This window comes from Eubalaena glacialis, chromosome 19 (assembly GCF_028564815.1).
Source record: "Eubalaena glacialis isolate mEubGla1 chromosome 19, mEubGla1.1.hap2.+ XY, whole genome shotgun sequence".
Lineage (NCBI taxonomy): Eukaryota > Metazoa > Chordata > Mammalia > Artiodactyla > Balaenidae > Eubalaena > Eubalaena glacialis.
Window position 1 is genome coordinate 3,391,610 of NC_083734.1, and position 24,398 is coordinate 3,416,007.

The 24,398-nt window shown below is 46.6% G+C and overlaps 1 protein-coding gene across 15 annotated transcripts in view; it reads right to left on the minus strand.

Annotated features, from left to right (window-relative positions):
- Window positions 1-842: 842 nt before the first annotated feature.
- Window positions 843-24,398, minus strand: part of NCOR1 (nuclear receptor corepressor 1) — a 144,697-nt gene continuing 121,141 nt past the window's right edge. For 8 of the 15 annotated variants that reach the window (XM_061176720.1, XM_061176730.1, XM_061176725.1 and 5 more), the window contains 15 exons: window positions 23,557-23,784; window positions 21,273-21,482; window positions 20,691-20,840; window positions 20,241-20,348; window positions 17,850-18,015; window positions 17,105-17,595; window positions 14,538-14,666; window positions 14,016-14,176; window positions 13,628-13,851; window positions 10,965-11,111; window positions 9,208-9,350; window positions 5,288-5,341; window positions 4,621-4,842; window positions 2,088-2,267; window positions 843-1,937 (listed from right to left, as the gene is read on the minus strand). In XM_061176720.1, coding sequence (XP_061032703.1) covers window positions 1,723-1,937; window positions 2,088-2,267; window positions 4,621-4,842; window positions 5,288-5,341; window positions 9,208-9,350; window positions 10,965-11,111; window positions 13,628-13,851; window positions 14,016-14,176; window positions 14,538-14,666; window positions 17,105-17,595; window positions 17,850-18,015; window positions 20,241-20,348; window positions 20,691-20,840; window positions 21,273-21,482; window positions 23,557-23,784 — 2,828 coding nt within the window. In that variant the 3' untranslated portion in view covers window positions 843-1,722. Of the gene's footprint in view, window positions 1,938-2,087; window positions 2,268-4,620; window positions 4,843-5,287; window positions 5,342-9,207; window positions 9,351-10,964; window positions 11,112-13,627; window positions 13,852-14,015; window positions 14,177-14,537; window positions 14,667-14,815; window positions 14,971-17,104; window positions 17,596-17,849; window positions 18,016-20,240; window positions 20,349-20,690; window positions 20,841-21,272; window positions 21,483-23,556; window positions 23,785-24,398 lie in introns of those variants that run through there. The other 7 variants (XM_061176726.1, XM_061176721.1, XM_061176732.1 and 4 more) reach the window with 5 other exon arrangements.

Below are 24,398 nucleotides of genomic sequence, written 5' to 3' on the forward strand. Positions count from 1 at the left end.
AACCTTAAGTTACTGTTTTTCATTCACATTAAAACCTTTTATGTATTTATAAAGTCGTACCAGCTTTCCAGGTAGTAGGGATTTGACCACTACACCTGATCTAAAGCTTGCTTTGAGGACCTCAAGCATACGCAGGTGTACAGTTCCCTTGGCTTCAGACTAGTGTCGGTCTGTGGCCCTGTCTTTGTTGCTTATTTAACCGTGTGGGCAATGTACTGAACCTGCATCCACATCTATAAAAAGGGGACAAGGTCCCCTCCACTACAAAGGAGGCGCTTAGTCAGTGGTTGTCGGACACCTGCTGTCTTTAGAGGCTTGAGTACTTTTGCTCAAAAGCTCAGGTCTACTTAAGAGTCTATAAAGTGCTAGTTTTTATCATCCTGAGAGACCTCTATCTCGGTGGCATTCCCCCAAAACCATTAGCATCCGTGTGCTACAGAAGGATGCTTCAATGCTATGTTAAAGTTGTATGAAAAAAAAATTTTAATTCAACAAGCAATTATTATTGAAGGGTAAGACTGATCCTCTAGTACCATAATGGGTTTAAAATTCAGTCTTTTAAGTTATTTGCTTCTTGAGAGTCAGTGAAATAAAAACATCTGACAAACTCTTGCCCACGAGGAGTCAAAGTGAACGTAAGCACAGGGTGGCACGAAGGGGAAGGACCGGCTGCTCCCCACGAGAGCTCAGGACGTGCGGCACGAAGCAAACCTGAAACGCTGAGGCTCTGCACAGATGGTAACCTTCTGACTCCACCAGTAATAGATATCAAACTAAAGGAAAGTGTAAGTTTTTCCTTTGAAACCTGAGACACCGAAAGCCTTAAATCACAAATAATCTACTGTAGCTAATGGACAGGGCAGTCAGATTTATTTCAAAACAAAAGCTTTGTTGGGCTGCATCAAATGCAGGAGAAAAGGAGTTCTTGGGCGTGGTTAATTACCAGTGTGCATAACAGTGAGGTATGCCTCAAATAAGCCTTTAAAACGTTAAAAACTGAACTATAACAATACCCATGCAGTACTATTTTTTCAGTGCTTCTAATTTAAAAAAAATTAAAGCCTGCACTGGAAATTTACAGTATGGCAGAATTTTGTTTCTCCTTTTGACCCTAATACGTTAACGTACAGATTTTATGACAGGGTCTGTGTTAAAAATCTAAACATTTATCACAAGATTTTAAACATCACTGGGAATCTGAGTTTGGAGGAAACAAAATTGGATAAAAGTACAATGCCCGTGACAGCCAACATTGTATAACTGGGCTGTATGAAGTTGTTTAGAAGGCAAAGGTTAAAAAGACGAGATTTTTAAAAATTACCCCCCGAGCTGATGCGCTGAGTTGAATATAAGTACACGAGATACTAGAGCGAGGGGAAACACTGCAAAAAGGTCATCTATTTACAGAAGAGTGATTTAAAGACATTCTTTACAAACAGATGTAAGAACAGGAATTATCCACTTTTTAAAAACTCTACATTCCAACCCTCCACTATTATTGTAATCCACTGAACTGCCTAATATCAGGGCAGCCTTTTCCCCGCATTTGACTCTTGAAATAAACTTCCATCATTTCGTCGTCGTCTGTGGCCCAGGCTCTCCTGAAAAGTCTCTGGGCACAAGTCCTAGGAGGGCAGGCTTTTGGCCTGCAATTAAAACTGAAACCACCAGAAACTAGAGCCCCTCCCCCGCCCGGGGGGCCCCGGGACCCCTTCCCGCAGGTCAGTCGCTGTCGGACAGCGTCTCATACTGCGCGGAGAGCAGCGGGGCCGGCTCCCGATCCCAGATCCTGCTCGGCTGGTGAGGGGCGGCGGGGCTGGCAGAGGCAGGCGCACAGGCGACGGGCGCACAGGCGACGGGCGCACAGGCGACAGGCGCAGGGGGCGTGCTGCTGAGCATCCGCATGGTCAGGGGGTTGTAGGGGAACTGCGTCGAGCCTGCGGGAGAAGGAGGGTTAGGTTATATGCGTTCAGCTTCTGTTCCGGACAGTGGAACCCCCTAATGAGGCTGTAATGGAAGCGGTGTTCGAAGCCGCGCTAACCAAGGCACTGATGTCGGCTGCTTTCAGACTCCCAGCAGCTCCTCACCTGTCGAGGAGGGCCTGTCCTCCCAGGCCCAGCCTGGCGTCTGCCTGTGGTAATCCCCTTCTGAGTGCACAGAGGAGGCCGAGGAGGGCCGTTCAGCTCCCAAGTAGCCTTGCCCCGGGATAGGAGATTTCGATTTCCTGCTGTTTGACTTGCTGATCAGCTTTGGTTTGCAAACTCCTCCTAAAAGTGAAATAAATTATTACTGCTGATATTTAGTAATTATGTTCTCAACTTTGAAATCTACCAAAATGCTGATGATTATCTAATGCTAAGTGAAGGAAGCAAAATGGTAGCATGAAGAATCCAAATCCTAGTGCCTAATAAAGTAAAAAAGTAATATTTAAAAGAAAGCCAGAATTTACTTATAGCAGCGAAAGTCAAAAAGGGGTATGTCCTCATGCCATAAGCTCAGAAACATGTAATGAAGGAACTAGCATTTCTGGAACATCATTTCTTTCTTGGCCTTGGAGCACAGAAACTGCTTAAGGAAATGAAAGCTGCCTGACAAACATCTTAAATCCTCACTTTCTCCTCCCCCACCAGTTTACAGAGGAGGAAGAAAACTGTAGAACAGAAGCCCCTTCAGGGCACTACTGGACCTCAGCAGAGCCTGACAAGTCAAGGTGGCCCTTTCTGCTTCTCCAGGCTGTACAGCTGATGAACTCAGCAGAAGTTCGCAGGAGTGGGAAGCCCCAAGTGGGCTCTAGAACAAAACGTTAAGAAGATCTCAGAGGAGATGAGAGTCCAGGTCACGAGCACGTGTCTTCCTCAGCCCCCCGAGCAGAACAGTTCCACCCTGCCCCCAGTCCTCCGAGGCGCAGAGAAAGGGAACAGAAAGCAACTTTGTCCCCTCCAACTATCTGGAAAAAGAAGAAATGCAAATCCTTGATGATAAGGAAGAGAATATAATAAAGAAATGGGCGGGGGCAGGGAAGGTGATTCAAACACTGGAGAAAACTTCGGAATACATGAGGCCAGTTTAAGCAAGAAGCTCAAAGAATAGATAACCAAAATGAAAGGGGCGAAAGGGCTTAGGAAACAAAAGACAGACAGCAAGGGTCAGAATAGACACGAGGGAAAGGGAATTATTAGTGCAAAGGAAAAATCTGAGAGACTCGCAGTAAAAGCAACAGAAAAAGATCAAGATGACTAAAATAATTAGAAGGTTAACAGATACAGAGGACAAAGACTATCCAGCAAAAAGGTAACTGTTTCTGAAATGGAGGGCCCCAAAAAGAAGGAGAAAATAACTAAGAGGAACATTGGATAGAACGTTTCCCTGAATGCAGAAACCAACCTGAAGGGGCAGATGCCCTCCTGTGATCAGGAGATCTGATACAGGATGGGGAACACTAACACACGCATGATACATTTATCGAAATCGAGGGAAAAAAAGGATTCTTTGGGCAGAGAGTCACCACCAAAAAGAGGTGGGGGCGGGGGAGACATCTGGTCTTATTTTTTATACAACAGTGAACGCCAGAAAAAAACCTAACAGTGTCTACGGGATGTTTTGAGAAAAGTACGTGCTGCGTATTATGACCTGCCAAACCGCCGTCTCAAACATAAAGGCGGCAAGAAGACACTGTCGCGCATGCACCTCAGGATACAGCAGCCTTTTGGAGAAAACGGTGTGAAAACTTTCCCAGAAAGAAACACCATAATAGAAAGATTATGTAACCAGGATAACTGTAATTGTGTAAGTCACCAATAGTACAACCTTAAAACACACACACTTAAAATCAGTAAAAATCGGAAGGTTAGAGCAGAGGTGGGAGACAGTGGCTCATCTTTTAGAGCAGGAAGTAAATTCATATTGTCCTAAAATTAACATATATATGTAAAAATAAATAACTAAAACCCCTAATCTCTTTTTCTTAACCTTAGTGAGATCGTTTGTTTGACCATAACAGGAAAATAAACTAAACTTGAGATGTTGCTGACCTTCAGGTAGTTTTTAAGGTATAAAAGATATTCTCAAAAGATTAAGAAAAAAGGTTATATATACATATATAAAGAGTAGAGTCCTGGTTTTTGTGTGCTTGCTTTTAATAGGATGCATAAATTTATCTCATTCCAATAAGCTGTCCTTTTATGTAAACAACAACACTAGCTTTCTAGACGATGTGATCTGGTTTTTTTCCCTTACTCTTTTCTGTGGCTTAAAATTCTTTTATACTGAGCCTGTCATTTTTATTATAATAGTAAGTTACTTCGATTCAAAAACAGAGTATGAAATTGCACTTGTATTACAATTACAGTGTATGTATACAGATAAGGACTAGATGCAAGCAAAAATAAACACTGATATGCTGGAGGGTAACTTTCTGGGTAAAAATTTTCATCGTTTTAAATTTCATATTACTAACATGTCTGAGCAGGTTTAAAAAAAGACTTGGTTTAAGTAACTGAAACCTTCAGAGGTGACTCTGAGCACATAAGTGACATCTCTTAGTGATCCGTTAGAACTTGGGGTATAAATTGGCTTTTTCTTGGGAAAGGCGGCAGAAGAGCACGGAAATGAGCCCTTTACCTGAATGAGGTGACGGGTCCCCTTCCTCTCTCCGGGCCTCACCGCTGGTCACCACCGAGGTGCCGGCGCCACCAGGCACCCCCCCCAGGGGCTGGGGCATGGCGACCCCGTGGTCCTCCACTTTGTCTTCAAAGCTCCCCATGAGAGCCTTCCGGATGATGTCCTCCAGCCCGAGGTTGCTGGCAGGGTCAGCAAAGGAATGACCTCGGGAGCTCACGGAGCCTGCAAAAGACGAGCACGACACGTCTGCCTGATTCCAAGGGCAGGTCGGGAGACAGGAGCCCCCCCAGGACATGCAGCACCTGGCAAAGTGCCTACAACACAGAGCCCACACGGAGGCCGGCTAAGTCCAGCGAGCGTAACTCACAGGCAATGTGTTTTTCTTTGTTAAGTCAGGCACCCACTTGTGTGAGAGTTACGCGACGACGGCTTTCTTCCCTTTTTAGCTCTTTAATAGTTTTGATTCTCTTTCTTCATTTATCTTTTCAACAAGTACTTACTGAATCTCAACTCATTATTTAACGCCATTGACTCCCTCCCTCCCTGACTAAATGATGAGCTTTCCTGGAGCAGTTTCCTGTATGCAGTCGGTATTCAATACCTATTTGCTGGACTGACTGCTACTGTATCAGTTTCCTATTGGCAAACAATGTCTTTTGAATCTTACCTGAGGTGGTGACTGCCGGCAGGTTAAAGATCTCAGTTCCTGGCTGAGCAGCTGCTGTATTTAAACAAACATTCAAGTTAACTGAGATGTGATAATCACGTACATCGAAAGAGATAAAGTCTCAAAAAAAAAAAATCCTGCAATAAAACTAACCTTTTTATTTTCCATGATCTCAACTTTATTTTTCACCCATTAAGTGAAGATAAAGTGAAAGAAATAATTTTTTTCTTTTTCAAAGAAATCAGAAAGTAAGAAATCAGAACAGGAGTACTATAATATAGCCCAGGAAGAAAAGGAACTTTTGCAGTGCTGGAGGAACACACAGAGGGAAAAGCTGCCCTCAGAACAGGAACCCAGGCTCGCCGGGGAAGAGACGGTGACTCTTAAGAAGACCCTGCAAATATCCGAGTTTGAGATTAGATCCGGGGGAAAGACGCCCCGTGAACGGCATGAACACGACCGCGTGTGTCCCTGCTGTGGCTACCTGGAAACTACTTTTTTGATCCCAGGATGAGAGAAAGATTCTGCCTGTTGGTTCTGTTCATTCCTGCTAACTGTGCACTTTGTCATTTGCTCAGTTTGAATGACAACAGCTGGGACAACCTGGGAGCTACTTGTAAAGCACTGTGCCAGAAATAGAAGGAATTTGGGAACATAAACGGTGTTTTCATCACGTCTTCCAGCTCGATGCTGAGACTTTTAAAGACAAAGAATGTAGGAAGTCAGTCGGTGGCTGTAAACAAGCGGTGTCCCAGAGAAGAATGTGCAGTTTTGGGCAAGACCCCAGAAGGGGGCCCGTCCGTGCAGATGGGGAGCGCGTGGGAGCCCAGACGATGACTCCTGGGATCAGGGAGAACTGCCCGGGCGGGAGGAGGAAGCTCCAGGAAGACTGCACGGCAGGGACCACGTGGCCCAGGCTCCTCCCTTACAGGTCAGGGAGTGGCAGATGAACTGAACTTGAAATGGCACAGGGTGGAAGGGCCAGCCTGGTAGTTACCACAAAACCTGGGGAATAGGACTCACTCATTTCACAAATACTTACTGAGCGATTATTTGGCTGAGTAATAAAATCACCTTCATATTGATCAAAAATGGTCATATGAAGACAATTTCGTATTGTTCAACCAACGATAACACTAAGATACTGGACTTAAAATGCACCCCTTCCTTCACCTGGGGAGCTCACAGGTCAGCGGGGTACTTTCTGAGGCCATCAGGTCAGAATCACCTGGGGAGCTTAGTAAAGTGCCGGTTTCTGAGATTCCTGCAGCCCCGTAGGCACGTGTTTTAACAAGCCCTCCAGGTGACTGTGATGGGTAGTGAAGGTTGAGGGCCCCTGGTGTAAGACAGATGGGCAGACTTACGAGAGGACATGGTAATTACTCAGAAATGAGGGAAACGCAGACAGGCACTCAGGAGCTGTTGAGGCTGACGTGACAGTAGGAGGAAGCAGCATCGGGGTGAAGACCACGGACAGGACCCGGGGAGAGCGATTTGTGGAGCCTCGGGAGGGAACCGTGGAGGAGGAGGGGGGGGGGGAACAGAGGTCGATGTGTGGAGAGCTAGCGTGGGAAGTCATTTTAGACATTTAAGGAGCCAGTAAGACATTCAAGAAGCAATGAGGGCAGCAAAGATCTGTAAGTAGAGCTTAGTACAAAAAGCTGAACTCCAGATACAAGTTTGGGAGTTTTCAGCACACAGTGCAAACCGCTAGAGTGGATGAAATGACTCAGAATACAGTGCAAGAGGAGAAACTGGAAAACCAGCATCCAAGGGCCAGGCAAAGCAAGACCTAGCTTCTAAGGAGACGTAAGAAATGGTCAAAGAAGTGGAGAAAAAAACAGGAGAAAGCAGTACCTGAAAGCCAAGAGAAGAAAGTATTTCTGGAAGAGGGAAGTGGGTCACTAATGTCAACAGCGGCAGAGAGATCGGATAGAGTAAGTTTTAAAGCATGAAGTTTTTTGCAGAGTAAAGGCACTGATGTCCTCGGTGGGAGCCCTGAGGTGAGGTGAAGTGAAGCTGTCCTGGTTGGCCAGGGCTTGGATTTCTCAGTTCTACTTCCTGGTGAGAACCCAATGTGCCTGGGGTCCCACAAGCCCACTGGTTCCTTAGTACAACCCCTTAATTGTCCCTTTCCACAATCAGAAATCCCAAACTAAAGCAAATTTTGTTAGTACTTGCCTTACGATCTTAATAAAATTTATCTTCTGTTAAAGTTAGATACTTGTTTCATTATACATGTTCACAGAGTAGAGACCACCTGTCATTCTAAAAGCACCCAACAGAGCACCCCGCTCGATAAATGATTATCGAATGAATGAATGACCGAGCTGCTGCCTAAGGACAATGGAAAACATTAGAAGAGAGAAGAAAACCATAAAGTAGGCTTCTTCAATTCATACATGGCATTTTCCTACCAAGAAGAATTTCCTCCCGAAGAAGAAGAAAGAAAGAATATCTGTAAGCCTGAGGGCAACTCTGGTCAGCCTTCTAAAGTATTTCTTTTAGACGGTTTGTTGCCATTTAAAAAGTGAATCTAGTCATCAAGAGCTAGGGTAACTACGCAAACAACAAGTGACACCGCGCTCCTCTTTTTTCTCTGGGACATTTGGCCTTTATTAATCACAAAGTGTCACAGATCCAAACACACCTCCACCTGGCAGTTTATAGCAGGTAGCCCAGAAATAAAACAGATTGTAGGAGGCCTGGATTCTACAGGGCATCCCACACAGCTTCTGCATCACTGGACACACGTGAGGCAAGGACCACGAGTAAGCCTGGGTGATGGCACGAGTGCTGAAAACAGCGGGCACGTGCATATCCACCCTAAGGAAAGGCTTGGATGCCCCAGAGCTCTATCCCAGTGGACATTTACCAGCGGCCTGGGTGAGGATGCCGAGTGCAGAACTACTGGAAGCATGGACTCCGGAGCTGGAATTCCTGAGTCTGAACCACAGCCCAAGTCACTAGTTATGTAACTTGCAACAGTTACGAAACCCGAGTCTCAGCTTCCTCATCTACAAAGCGGAGATGAGTCCAGCACGTGGGGTGTAGGGTTTGTTCTGAAGATTACAGGAGTCTATATACATTCCCGCTTAGAACGGTGCCTGGAGCACAGCCGTGCTGCACGTGGAGCTGTGGCGGCTGCCGCTCCTGATGCTGGCACCGTCCTAGGTGGCGGGTTTAGCAGATTCGCACACCACCCACAAAGACACCGGCAGCGCAGAAAAGGAGCCAGCACAGAGGGCCTCGTCCCATGTTCGGCGCGGGGCACAAAGGGACAGCAAGGGGAGGCTCAAGGGCAGCTCATCTCAGGAGGCCTGGTATCTGTACCGACATTAAGTGCATTGGAACATAACAGCACATAGGTTGTCAAAAAACCCTAATACGACCCCAGACCCCCTTAAAATGATGAATGTGGTGTGGGTCCTACCACAGTACTCAGAACCTACTGAAAGACTAAGCCGAATAAAGCGTTTTTCGTGAAGAACACTTGGGATGGCAGGAATGCTCAGAACCAGGCCACCTGATGGACAACCACTGAATCTGGGGTGCGTGTAAAGAAAAGATTGGAAGGGCACGACCTGTCTGCAGACAGCTGAGACGGCCCGCACGGAGGAGACTCAGACCAGGGCAGAAAACACTGGAGGGCTAATCCCGCCCCACATGAGAAACAAACGTCCTAGACCCGGCACTTGTTCCAAGAGAAAATGGAGGGCTGCGGAAAGAGGCAAGTGCCTGCTCCCTAACAGGAAATCCTCTCGTGCCCACAGACATTTGGGAAGGAGCTTCAGGATCTGCTGTGCTTGGACAGATGCCTGTAAGAGCCTTCGAACTCAAGGATTACACGAGAGGCAACACTGGAGATACCATTACTAATGCATATTTTATTGGGGGTTCATGAAAGAAATCCCACTTACCCATATCAGAGTCACCTCCACCAGAGGAGTTCAACTTACGAAAGATCTCCTGCTTCTTTGATTTAACCATGGGTGAGGTGTTTTCCAGCTTGGTGAAGAATGAAGGCAAGTAGCTTATACTCCCTGGTGATCGGGAATCATTCCTGTCACGGACAGTTACGTGTGTTACCATCGTGCACTCCTACCCTGCTAGTACCAGTCCCAGAGTCCCTCCCCATCTGTCTGTGCTGACAGCCTAAGGACAGTGTGTGACCAAAAGCCAGTGAGGACATCACATCTGAGGACCCAAAGATGACATCAGAAAATGAGGACTGGAATAGAGATAATCTAGAACCAAGATTCTTAACAGAGAGTGAATGGACATTAATGGGAACGCTCGTCACGGTTCTGTCTGCTCAACAGCACAGGCACTGATATATTTAGGGTTACTATGTAAGCTGGGAACTATTTTACTAGCAGAATTACTTTGAAGTACAATAAAATTGTAACTACTAGCACACCTGCCTATAAAATGTGAGCAAGCACTCACACCTAAGCAACAATTAGACTTGAACAGAATAGCTACAATGTAGAAAAAAATTACCTATTTATTAGAATCTTTTCAAGCCTGCAACCAGATGAGCTGAGTTTCACATAAAGACTTCCTTTCATATTTCATCGGCAGCTTCCTATACTACCACATTTAGAAAAACAAGTTTCCTCTACTAGTGCAGGACTACCCAGGATCTAACTAGTGCCAGAGACAGTAACAGAGAACATATGGAAAGGTGCTGATAATTTAATCTGGTCCATCACTCAAAATACAGTAGGTGAGAACACCTACTGTATCCAAGGAAGACAAAGAAAAATGACTAAGACGTGGTCTCTGTCCTCAGAAAACTCACAAGCTTAGGGGAAAACATGTAAACGTATAATTAAATTTAACATCATTCCCTTTCCAAAAATGGATTTCGTCCTCATTTCCTTGAAAGGTACCAACCTCTATTTGGTTGCCTATTAGTATATACAATAAGTAAATAACTATGACACATTGTTAAGAAATGCACCAACGGTTTGGAGTGAGACAGACCTTGGTCTAAAGCTGGACGCCCTCTCACTTTATTTGATCACCAGCAAATCAGAGCATCAGGGGAGGGTGTTCCACCCCAAGAAAACAGCACGAGTTCAGATGAGGGAAGTCAGGGCACAGGGAGGGAAGCGTGAGGGCGGAGCGGCAAGCGGGGTGAGGAGCGTGCACCTGGCCACAGAGAAGTTCAGTGCCACGCTCGTGACCGAGTAAGTGCTCGAGTCCACCTGAGCTCTAGACAGATCGCTGGTGGAAGTGGACCAGGCAGGGGCCAAGTCAAAGGCATCTAAACCAAACGGGAATAAGAATCTAATAATTCCTAGGGTTGGGTTAGGGTCAGAAACTGCGAAGAGAACACACGGCAAGCAGCCCAGCCCAGGGGCTCACTGTGACCCCCCCCTTCCACTCACAGCCCAGACGCCGGGTGCCCGGCAAGCACTCAAGTGGGGTTCAGCGACCACACAGACAGAAAGCTTTTAAAAATAAGATCTAGGACGACTTAACTTCAAGAAGAATAATGAACAGTTATGTTCTATGAGCTATTTAAATATTACAATTTTTTCATTAAAATCCACTGGCATTAGGTCATTAGGAACACAGAAACAAAACGATCCCCGTGACACGTGACCCGGAAGAGGGAAAACGCACTGACTTCAGGAAAACGAAAGGCACGCAGCGCGCGCACAGGCACCTCTGCTCCGCGGGCTCGGCTCCGCGCTGGGCCAGGAGCAGCACACTGTCCTGTTTCTCGTGCACGACCGGAACCTGGGGTGGGGAGATGGGCTCGTAGGGCTCGCTAGAGACGTGACTCCTCTCTGGGGACTTGCCAGGCCTGGTACTGGAACATACAGAACATTAGACAGTCTTCCCAGGGCTCACCTGCGGCTTACCCTGAACAGGAACTGGTTACCTCGTTACTTCAGTCATTTCAAGGACCAAAAGTTGGCAATACGTATCAGAAAAAAGTGGCCTCATATACTCACTCTGTACCTAGTTATTTTGAAAAAGTCTGTTACTGTTGCTTCGTCCAGGCACACGGAGTTGCATGATAGACGGTGCCGGGGACGGGCCGCAGCCCGAGCTCTGTGGGGAGGTCACTGCCCAGCACCGGACCCCTCCTGCCCCTGGCCAGCTACTCCACTGAGCCCTCCAGGGTCTTGTTGCTGATTTCGAGCCAGGACCTACCAGGTTACTTCCCCATTAAGTTAAAAGACAAAGGACTTGAGCGCCACACTGGCACCTGCAATTTAATGTTCTTCCTCTGGACACCATGTTGTAAGGATGGTGTGAGATAAACACTCTTTGGGCCCAAAAAAGTTTTTGGCTTAGTGACTGTACATATTAAAAGCCGTCTGTGACCTTTAATATCTGCTTTTATTACTATTATAGATAAGTATAGTTATATATATGTATTATTTGTCATTTCTTTCCCCGATCTCATCCCATCCAATTCTTAGAGGTGGCCATTTTTGACCATTTTTCTTTTAGTTCTTTGGTGGTCACCTCTAAATCATCTAAATAATCAATCTTATACCTTTCTTGATGTATCAGAACTTGAAACAGTATCTATCAGTTTCCTTCCAGGAAAGATGAAGAGCTTGACTACCTTCTCTATGTCGTTGCCCATTTTATTTTAATCTGTAGTTTGTCTACTTTAACTGTACACGTAGCATACTCAGCCATTTTTATGTGATTTACAGCATTTACATTCTGTTCTAAAACTCTAGAAAAACTCCTCTGTGTTTTGCTCATAGATTGAAAAATCAGTTAATGGTGTTTTACAAGACTATGGATTTTGTAAACATTTTAAACTGTAAAACCAGGTAATCCGACTAAAATCAATGAAAGAAATGTAACGTTCCTCATTCAAATGTACAGGTGTAGTGATGCAGAAATTACAAGTGAAAAAGTCAAAAGGATTCTTATCAAAAATACCATCAACTGCTCAAAATCTATGTAGTACTTTGTATCAAGAATGTACCATGGGGGCTTCCCTGGTGGCGCAGTGGTTGAGAGTCTGCCTGCCAATGCAGGGGACACGGGTTCGAGCCCTGGTCTGGGAAGATCCCACATGCCGCGGAGCAACTAAGCGCGTGAGCCACAACGACTGAGCCTGCGCGTCTGGAGCCTGTGCTCCGCAACAAGAGAGGCCGCGACAGTGAGAGGCCCGTGCACCGCGATGAAGAGCGGCCCCCGCTTGCCGCAACTAGAGAAAGCCCTCGCACAGAAACGAAGACCCAACACAGCCAAAAATAAATAAATAAATAAATAAAAATTAAAAAAAAAAAAAAAAAAGAATGTACCATGAATGACTCTGCTATACCTTTCTGTTCTTCTTTGATAACAAGTTCTCTTGTTTTTTTTGTTTCTTGTTAAAAGAGAATGGGTTTTCATCTTATCCTTAAGATCAACCAGCTTCTTGAAATGATTATGTCATTTGAGATTTGTTTCAAAACAACCCGGTCTGAGGGTAGGGCAAGTGGGGATAAAATGAAACAAACTGGTCCTGTGCTGACGATCTTAAAGGTGGGCGATGGATGCACGGTGGCATCTTACACTGTCCTCTCTACTTCTGTGTGTTCAAAAAGTCCCACAATAAAGTTGTTGTTTTCTCCCAAATGAGCACATTCAGCTTCTTAAATACGTTATTCTTCCTCCCTATGTTCTCTGCTAACTTGGGGGGTGTCGGAAGGCAGACTGGAGAACCACCTCTGCTGCAAACTGAATTGTGGCTTCCGCTGCTCTGGGTCATCTACCCCGCTGTATGTCTTCCAGATCTTTGCAGAATCTTTGACCTGCTGACACCCCAGTCTTGTCCTCAGCATTTTTATGAACTTCATGGAAGTTCATGCTGCTCTACATCAACTCACATGCCCCAACACTTAGTCTACTACCTTGAACGAACAGCCCTGCGTCCATTTTAAACTTCCAAATGCAGAGCACTGGGGGAGAAGACGTGCTCTTTACCAAGTAGCCCTGCATATCAACGTGTTTCCTCTCTTGGCCTCACTTTCATTATTTAACGTCAGCTTCCTGAACATCTGAACGTTCTTAGGATTCTGAAGAGCCAGGCAAAGTGTCCCGACACTACCACCAAACCACACCTTCTTCCTAACTGTCTTTGCAAACCCACAGAGTAGAGCCATCAACTTGTGAACACATAATAAAAAGGTGTAGGACCAAACTGCCCAGTAGACATTCCAAGAATAATATACAGAGGAAAAGCCTTCATTTACACTTTCCAGGGAATGAAGGTAAAATAACTTTAGGTATAAGAAATGAATCTCCTAACTGGGAGATACAAACTGCTTTACTGTTGGGAAATTTACATATGGCTTAAAATAAAGACCATACCTTCCCCTGGATTTGTCCACAAGATTTTCTGGAGAGACCCTTGAACCTGGTCTTTGATGGTGAAGAGACTGAGACTGGGATTCTGGGCTGTAGCGGTTTGATGTTTTAGTCCTCACGGGTGTAGACACCAAAGCAGACGGTGAACTTTGGAATGTAGAAGTGGGAGGCTGCTGGGGAGGCTGTGAGGGAACTTGATTTCTAGCAAAATCTTGCGTGATAATTTGCTGTGCATGAGAGAAGAAGGAATTAGTTAGAGCCATTGAGTACTTTCAAAAAAGTGTAGCGTAAAAAATCTAGACAACTTTATTGTGATTCTACGTGAAATGTGCCTCCTACATGATCTTTCTTTAAAAAAAAAAAAAACTAGTAAGAAGAGTGAGAAACTTACACAGATGTGATCAGCAAGTGTGATGAGTCGGTGTGTCCTGGGCACCTGCCCCACCCCCTCGGCCTGTGAAGACGGGGGTGGCGGCGGCGGCTGCGGGGAGGGCGACTCCGGCTGCGGCCGATAGTGGTGCAGCGGTCCTTCGTACTGCCTGCAGGCTTCGTCTAACGGGGACAGACAGATGTCTTACTCCAGGGAGGCCCGCCTTTCACTCATGAGCAAAGATTAAACATAACGCAGAGAAACACATGGAAGGGAATTCATATCTTAATTTTGAAGAAAAAATATTTATTCACCGAGAGAAATCAGAAGACTAGCAAACAAAACTAGTATCAACTGTTATCATTAAAATATACACAAAAAAGTCATCAATAATGGCTTAAAAACCGTTTTCCATTAGAGCAGTTTTAAAAGTTTTACATGCTTCTAGACTCATACAAGATTACTCTCAAACAAAACGAGCTATTTCTTAACGTGCTCTGGACAGGCAAGGAGAAGGAAGCGTGAAAACACGCAAAGACCCACTTTCTGCCTGGCTCGCCTTCATGACCTCCGGCTGGTAGGCCTGCAGCCTCTCGGGGGGCGGCGCAGGGGAGCTGGCAGGGCTTATCACCTCAATGGCATCGCCAGGTGTTTCATACCGGTGAGAAGATACTTGAAGAAAAGAAAAGAATCTATTTTAAAACTAATCCTATGAAAAGTCTCGGAAGTCCAAGCTCTTCAAACCTATTTGCAAATTTTCGGTTTTTACTCTGAGAAATGTTCAATGGCACCTCAGGTCAATGGAAAAAAAAAAACAAATAAAAAACACAACGAGGTCAATGCATGGTGTCAAAGGTCAGTAGGCGCTTCCTCAGACTCCTAATCCTGGCAAGGTACGGAGTTTCCTGAAAGTCTGTGGGCTCTAAGACCTTTAGGTGAGGCGGAACAGAAACAGAGCTTGACGTTCTCCTGGGAGCTGGAAAAGAAAATCACCAGGAAACTCATCAGAAGGGATTAAACCCACGAGAGAGCAGATGTCAACAGTCCACTGTTCCCAGTCGTTTCCATTCTGTGGGACAGTCAGCTCTTGTTTACCAGGACGACTTTAAAGCTGTAGGTTAAGTAACATCACATAATGATTTTCTCAAATCACTGAGTACTGCTGACAAAAATTACTCCCATTTTTTAGCACCACGTTACACTGTGAAGATGAACAGAAATGGTAGGGAATGTCTGCAGGGAAGCAAAGTCACTCCGTTGGGTTAGCAGAAAGGGAGGATGCACACGCCAGGGAAGGGCCCTTCTACGATGCGGTTCCCAAGGAAACTGAGGGTCTATGCAGTAGGGGTCCAGGTACTTTTCTCAGTCCTGCCATGGCCTGAGAGCCGAGAACGGGGGTGCCGGGGGGCTGTGACCTCCTGCTCAGAAACCTTCTGGCTCGCGAGTGCTGGGTGCACCTTTGAGGGCACTGCAGCACCTGCGGAAACGGTCAGAGGCCCCAAGGGTGTATGACCCTGGCCAGACCAGCAAGCGTGGCCAGGCGATGATGGGTCCTGGACGCAGGCAGAAGGTGGGAATGAACGCTGCTACTAGACCACAACCCAATCCTCCAACCTCATCTTAACAGCCCTCTCCTGCCCCCCAGCAGGCCACGGAAGCTGCAGTAACCTGGGTCTAGTACACTCAGGACAGAAACCTGGTAACTGGGGTGGAAATTTGTCTTTGGAGAACTAAAATAAGTCACTATATTCAAAGTAATTGATACTGCTTTGCAGTGGGTATTCATCACTGTTCATGTGCCAGCACCCTCCTAATCTGCTCCCCACACCCAACGCACAGTCACGGGAGGCCTGGCACCACTCTGGGAGCACATTGCTCTTGATGCCTGAAGCGGGGGCGGGGGGGCTCTGGAGAGGAGACACTGGAGGGCACGCTGGTACCTGTGAAGAGCCTGTGGGCTCACGCAAGGAACTGACTCAGTGGCGAAAAGATAAACACTCACAAAAGCAGCCAGACTCTCTGCTCTCAGACGTTCTGCGACGCAAACTGAAAAGAAGTGTTGTCGGGTGATGAGCGAGCATTCAATAGGCCCCAGGTCGGGTCACCAGATGTATGCGGGTGACTTCCCTCCAAAAGGCCTAGTCACAGAACTAGGGACCTTCCAAATTTTCTGTATGGATAATACCTATTGGGCTGATTTTCACAGTCCAGGCTAAAGGATGCCTTTCATTTACACAACAGGCTACCAAGCTGCCCCCCACTTGTCTCCAAAAACCTCAGCAATGGGGTATTTACCCAAATAGGTTACGACTAGGCGTGGAACTAACTAAACGAAACAGAATGATGCATCGCATGCTGGTGCACAGCGACCACAGGTCACTGTCTCCGACTCTACTCAGTTCATTACTGGAAATGAGAGGTTACTACGTATGGTTAAATTGCTTCAGTATTAATGGATACTCGTTTAAATACTGGCCTGTTCCTTCAGGAATTCTATATAGAATTTAGGCTGTAGTTAAAAATAAATTTAAAGTAACTCTTCTAGCATTTTACTGTAGATTTGTGAATTCTTACACTTAACAGGGTAGATATCAAAGTGACTAACCAGACTTGGTCAAAATCCAACTTGCAAGAAATGCCAATTACCAATAATAATAATTACCAACAAGGTGGTCTCGCTTTTTAAAAAACCTGTATCCTAGAAAAAGAATACTAGAGGCTTTGGGGTATCGGCCTAAATACTGAACCACATCCTAGGAAACGTTTCTTGAGGAATGAGGCCTCGGTAGCGCCGCGCTTGATGACACATCCATCACCTTCCAGAGCCTGAAGATGTTAGCGAGCTCCGCCTCTATCTCCCTTCCAACCTTATCTCCACAAAGGGCATGGCTTCTCATGGAAAACACCTTGACAGGTATACTTAAGACACTCTGATATTTAAAGAGTCATAACAGCAGAAGAGACACTTTGCACCCCTAACCCACAAAACCTTTCCATTACATTTACTACCAAGATTAGAGTTTCTTTACACCGTATGGTTCTGCTTTCCCTAAAGAATCAAGTAATTCCGTACTCGGTACCACAGTGCGAGGTCGGGTTGAGATACATACAGCTACCGGAAGAGTCTGAACTCTGGGAGCCACGTTCCCTTGCATCCTTGTCCGAGGCAATTTGCCGGGTGATGATCACGTCTATGAAGTTAGCTGCGGTAATGGTAGTCTTCCCTCGGGTCCTTAGCTCTTCCTCATATCTGGATTTTGGAGGAGGCCCTTTCTCTTTCCCAGCCTCAGAGTAAACTACTGCAGAATGAGGCTGGGGCTTGCCACTCGGCAGGGCTGAAGAAGTGTACAGACACTGACCGGGTCTCTTCTCCGCCTCCAGGCTTTTCTGCTCTAGCTGCTGCTCGCTAACTGCTGCTGACCTGCTCCTCAAATTGTCTTCTAACCTGGCAGCTTCATGCTTACTCTCTTTTGTTTTGGACACATCCATCTGGGGAGCAGACGCTGCGGCGTCCACAAGAGCAGCCAGGGCGTCCGCAGCAGTATTGTAACGGGAGGCCGGCAGGCCCTGGCTGATGGAAGGGCCCCCAGCAGGCAGCGGCCTGAAAATAAAACCAAACCAGAAGTCTGTGAAGGGGAGACGCTTCCGGGGGGAAGGGGGTGGGGGAGGAAGGGAGGGAGGGGGGTGTGTGTGCGTGTGGTGGGGCGGGGGGTGGGGGGCACGACGGACGGACTGCAACAAACACAGCGTGCAGCAGGAGGAAACATCACTCTCCTTAAACTATTGCAGTCACAGATTTAAAGGCGTGTGTGCAGAAGACGGGGATTTTTGGTCCAAACGTACACAGAGACCTACATGATCCGTAGCTGTGCGCTCGGGTCCAAAGGTGTGATCACACTGGTTCCGTTGGTTCCCTGGAAAACGCTGGGTCTCTGCTGCAGCAGGGTCTCCTGAGCTCTGACTGAAGGAGACGGAGAGCGAACGTAGCCGTGGCTGCTGGGCCGGCCGGGCTGTTCCGAGCCTGCAGGGCAGAGGGACAAAGAAACAAGCCATAAGGAAGAGGCTGGACGGCAGCACTGGGGGATCGTTGCCTTCCTCATATTCCTAAACAGGAGAAAGGAAAACAAGGGAAGAAACTTGCTACCCTGCTTTCTGGCCTTTCTAGAAATAAATTCTATAAGGGTTTTCCAATAAAGATGCAATAAAACCACACTAGTAACTTGAAACAAAATCATCAGCTACCATTTACCGTCATTTCCATTTTGGTGACAAGTTTCTATCTTGAATCCAAAGAGAAATAAAAATAACACCAATAATGAAGCACTAATACAAATCAGGTAAGTTCGTTTCTCAGATTTTTCCTCAAACTCTGGCATGTTTCTCATTTCCAAAATCAAGTTTGCAACAACTATCTAAGTATCATAATGCAAATAATGCACATCTGCTGCAGCAGGGCCTGAGACTGCCCACCCACCCACAGCTCTGTGGCTCCCTCCGCTTGGCCGAGGCTCTTCCACAGCAAAGCTCCTTCACTCACAGGGTCTCAGGTTACCCCTCATCACCCTCTCCCCCACCTCCTGGGGTTCTCGGCCTCACCCTGACTTTCCCACTTGAGCCAGCAGCTGTAGCAAACACCCCTGTCTTCACTTCGGAGCAGGCGCCTAGCACAGCCTTCTGAGCAATTTTCTCCCTTCTGACCTCACACTGGTACTGAGTGCCCTACAGGGCACATTCCTAGAAGTGGGGTTACTATTTCCATTCTTACATCTCTGAAGAAGCTATCCCTATCTACACTGCCACTGACAATGTGTAAGAATCAGTGTTTCTTCCCACACCTCAACACAGGATATTTATCAACCTTTCAAATGTCTGATGGAGAAAAACAGTATTTTATTGACTTAAATATGCATGTTATTCATCAGTGGGATCACAAGCATTTTTAAGATACAGTTCCTAAAAAAATTATGTATAAGTTCTACTTGGCTTTCTTTAATTAAATCAATTCCCGTGGTTTCTATACAATCAACATATAATCAATATTATGGTGCTACCTCATGATTCATTAAAGCATCTCCTATGGTCAGACACTTAGTGATTCTTTAAATTATATACAGACAACAAGTTACCTCTAAACGTACTTAGGCTTTGCAACCATTGACTCGTTTGAGGTAAATCCCCAGGAATGGTAAGACGAAGTCAGAGGTGACTGCTGGCCTCGGCCCCCTCCTCAATCCAGGGGGTCTGTCGGCTGTGGCCACGGGAATGTGACACCCTCTGGTTCTGCACCAACCTCTCAGGCGGGTCTCTGGCCCCCTCTGCCCCCACCCACCTCTAGCAGCCCTCCCAGAAACATCTCGGGACAGACCTGCTCCTCCGTGCACACCTGCCCCCCTGATATCTTGTTCAAGCCAGACTCTCCACTCTCAGTCACCATCTCCGTGCTCTGTCTGTTCTCCTAAGTACTGAGTATCTGACAACATGGACACGATCAATGGTTTGATTTCACAGAATATAAAATGACAACTACGCCATGGATAAGAACACACCTTCCAAAGACACGTCAGATTAGCTACGGCCAAAACAATCACTATCACTTTGCTTTCACTAATCCTGCTCTATGTGAAGTGCAGACCGATCTTGTTTCTCACCTCTTCCTCACCCTCCCATATCCAGTGATTGTGAAGTCCTTTTGATTCACCTTAACAATATTCATCCAAGCACCTCCTTTCTGGCCATTCCCAGTGTCAACCTGTCTCAGGAGACACAGGGACGACACACATGGTCTCACTGTCCTCGTGGCACCAGCCCACACCCGCCTCCCGGGTTCTAACCCATCTCAAGCTGCTCCCGTGCAAACGCCCCTCTGATCACGTCACCTGCCTCCTGCACTGGACCGTAATTCAAACCGTCACACAACCTTCTAACCATGCTGTCCATTCTTCCTTTACCGTCAGCTCAACAACACACCCGTCTTCACTTGTCTCCCGTGAGCCTTCGCCTGGGCTACTTTCGGCTTCAATGAGCCCTGTGTCCAGTCTTTGCAGACCCAACTGCTGGGGCCAAATGCACACGACACCGTCATCGTGGAAACTCCACTTCCTCTGCACCACTCCAGCCCACACAGCACCTCCACTTAAGTGCCTTCACCGCCTTCTGCCTGATAACTCTTGGTCACGAGATCGCGCCGGCGCCCCCTGCTGCACGAGCACGAGGCCCGAGGCCCGAGGCCCGAGGCCCCCCGCCCACCTGGCCGCAGGTAGAGGTCCGAGGAGGCTGCGGCGAGGCGCTCCCGCTCCTTCTCCCGCTCCCGCTCTCTTTCAGCGTTTGCCGCGGCAGCGAGGTGTGTCGAGTGTCCTGGAAAACACACAAACCTGCAACTTGAGGACACAACGTCAACGTACAGGTGCGTCAGACAAGTTTTACATTCTCAAGTGACTGAAAGATTTTCAGAAAGTTCCAAAGCTGAGCTGTAGGCAGTGTGTTTTATTAAGAGTCTCAGGTGACTTCGGAGCATAACACAAGCTCCCAAGATCTCTCCCGAGTATCTAGGGACAGACGGCGCAGAGGAACGATAACTAATATTAAATGGAAAACTGCAGACCAAATGCGGGAAAAGGACCCCAAACACCTCCAAGGGCTCTGCTGCCAGCACATGAGCACGTCGCTCACACCAGCAAGGGGTGAGCGCAGACCCACCTGGAGACATGGACGCAGAGTTGTACGGCCGGGGAGGGAAGGTGACCTGTGTTCCAGGAATGTAAGTGATTCTGTCCATGGGGGGAGTGCTTGTTCCCCCTGGGTGAGGCACTAAAATTGCTGGGGGCATATTGGTCAGGTCAATGATGCCTGTTCAAAAGAAATACAACAAAATTATGTTTTATTTGTTATTCTAAAGATACAGAACTATACCTGGCTTTTTAATTTTGTTTATCTCTAAAACCCAACGATAATTTGCATACAGTAAGACCATCTCCATCTAGAGAAGGATATGAAGTACTGCAGCCCACACCAGCACCCAAAGACGTGGACAGAGGAAAGAGGGAGGGAGACTGGTGAGACCATGGCTTCAAACCCCGGGCACACTGGTCTGGTTTCAATATCTCAGTGCTGCCAAAACAGCCCACCTCGATGGATCACTTTGTTTGCCTTCCTGGGCTAATGGCTATGGAGAGAAGGAGCAGCCTGCTTTCCTTCCTTTCCATCACCCACCCACCAGGCATCTATCAGAGTGCCTAGGAAAGCCTGGGCGCGCACGCTCGAGTCTGCAAAGGCACACACCCCTGGTGGCTGGGTACGGAAGACCCAGCTGCTGCTCCCGGGGCGACAGCCCTCTGGCCACGTCCGGGCGCAGGCCCACTTGCATCTGCTGTGAGGTGATGTAGTCGTTGAGGATCGTCTGCCGCGTGTTCTCCATCGCATAGAGCTGGTACTGACTGGGGTAACCTGGAGTTGGTGACAGCTGTCTCTGGAACAGGTAAGCAGCAGCTGCTGAGGGAGAGAAGAGAGACAGGCATTTAGTTTAGTCTGGGTAGAACTCATTTGCCAAACATCACCCACAGAAAAAATAAGGAAAAAAACCATCTGTTGAGCTATGTGCACAATCAACTTCTAGCTGTCATGGGGCTGGGGGTCGGGGGAATACAGGATTTTGGTGGATTCCTTTTAGACCTTGACATATCAGCAACGTGAATATAAATATTCTAATGTCAGACGTAGTGGAAAGGGGGAAGACAGACTAGACAAAACAAGAGTATTAACCTTTTTACCACTAGAACAGTAGCTAAAAAAAATTCTCCAGTAGTTTCATTTTCAATCTTTGACGTGGAACTTTATTAGATTTTTCACCTGAAGTCTCCAAAAGCTGTGTTTGAAAATAAAATTATTTTTTATAGTACCGATCCTCTAATACAATTAAATGGAAATATGTGTGAAAACACTTTGTAACAGATAGTAACTTTACTTTTCTGGGGCTAAGAATGATTAGTCTACAAGCATTTAATTAGCGTGTCTGTTTAAAGCAGAGATTAGCCAGCAAAGGGCCAGGTGGTCAGCATTTGAGGCTCTGTGGACCATTCCGTCGTACCAACTCAACTCTGCCATTACAGTGTGAGAGCAGCCAGACAAAATATAAACAGACAGGTGTGGCTGTGTTCTAATAAAACTTTATTTGCACCAGCAGGCAGCAGCAGGCTCTGGCCCGAGGCTGTAGTTGTTCTAACCCTGGGTCAGAGCGTGACACAGATGCGAGGAAGCTGGAGGTGTGGTAATGAGCAGAATACACACAAGGAACTTAGTGCTGTATGTCAATTCTATCCCAATAAAACTGGAAGGAATAAAAGAAGGTAATGCCTCTATCCTCAAAACACTGATCATCCAGCTCAAGCTCAAAAATGGCAAGCAAATGAAACTGCTATGAAATAAAGGACTATGATAAACACTAAGTGAAAGTATAAACATTTGCTTCTGTCTGAGAGCTTGAAGGAACTATCATATATATATACGTATGTATGTTCTCCCTAGAAAAACAAACGACAAGCTTTCGGGAGTGTCTGCGTCCCCTTCCTCTAGAACTCCCAGCTGAATGTGTCAGCTGACTGTGTGAGTGGGAACTTCTGCCTCGGTTCTGGAGACAGGCCCTGAAGAACTCGGTGTGGGCTCCTCTGAAAGTGAACGTTCTCAAGCGACAACGTGATGGTACTGACGTCACGACAGCCCAGCAGAGACTCTGCACCAACCTGCTGATGGGACTCCGTTCCCTGTGCACAGTCCACTGCCCGGCGCCCCCAGCGTCACCGTGCCCAGTGCAGGCTGCTCTCTAGAAAACCTACACGCTTCTACACTGACCAAAGCCATGTTTACTCACAGTCAGTGGTGTCTGTTCAAAAGTTCCTTCCAGCTGTACTTGCTACTGTAATTGTGTAACTTAATGAAAAAAATCTGTAAATCTATGACAGAAGAACGAAAAAAGTGGTTTCTCCAGAAACTAAGCTGACTGCTTTGGAAAGACTCAACACAGAAGCTGAATTAGGTATGGACTAGATAATTTTAAAAGACTGGGAAAAAATCTAGAAGGATTCTGTATTTAGATTGCTTTGAAGTGTCTTTAAATTCTAACTTCACTTAAAAAACCAAACCTGGAGATGTATCATTTATACAAGAAAGACAGTGGTGAGGTTTAATCAGTGGCCCCTGACCTGAGATCAGAACACTGGTGAATGCATGTCTCTGTTGTAAATTGAAACATATAACGTATGCATGTGTCATTTAAGAACAGTTCTTCACATTAACCCACTTTTCCAATCAGCTTAACCAAATGCCATCAGACAAGAGAGCTTTCCACATACCTAGTATTTTTAGTTCTTTAAGGGGTGCTGGTAATATTTTGTGTCTTGATCTGAGAGCTGGTTACATGGGGTGTATAGTCTGTGAAAGTTCACTGAACTATATACACTAATGACACATGCAAGTGTCTGCGGACTGTACTTTAATAAACAGAAAGTCTAGAAAGGCACACAGGTATGTTATTTCTTTGCTTTCAGTTATTACTACACACGGTGCTTACCAGGATCCAGGGCCCGGTGAAACGGCATGGCTGGGTCCAGATGTGTGGGCAGATGGCTCCGGTAAACCTCCCCTGGGGCACCGCCCCTGTGATGCGGCTCAAAAGGGCTGTGGCTCACTGCAGGGTCTACCCCAGGCACTGGAGACTTCGCTGTGATGCTTTCCCTCTGGGTAGGGGTCAGTGTCGATTTCCTTTCATGATTGGTAGGCTTGCTAGAAGAAATCGTAACTGCAAGAAAAAAAAAAGGGGGCCAACACCACAAATTCTTAAGCAAACTTGTTAATGTTTATTTCTCAACCACTCAAATACAGACCATATTCGTACAGTATTTTGATCTCCTCTTCCCACTAAACACATAACAGTAGTCTTGCAGAATATGCAAATGTGAAGAACTGGCAGGCACCTCTGTGATTTGGAGACCGCCCCCTTTTGGATCACAGCCCGGTTTACCACCTAATGTTAAGACTGAAAACGACGTTCGACACTCCTCTTTAAACCCCACTATACACTGTTTTGTTGTCTCCACGACCTGATATTCTCATTTCTCTTGATCCTGCATGTACCAAACCTCAGCTTACTCTCCGCCTGCGTTACCAGCCCCCTACGAGGCTACACTGTGTTTCCTCGCTCTGCACGTCCACAAAGACTTTCTTACCAGCATCAGTCTCCTCCCTGCCCCAGCTGCTTCCTCTCTACATGACGGTGTCCAGAGAGGCTTGATCGTCCCATCAGTGCTACCAGCCATCACCCTCTATCGTTTTAATGATTGTGGTAAAACACACGGAACATAAAATTTACAATTTTAGCCATTACCAAAGGGTACACTTCAGTGACAGTAATAC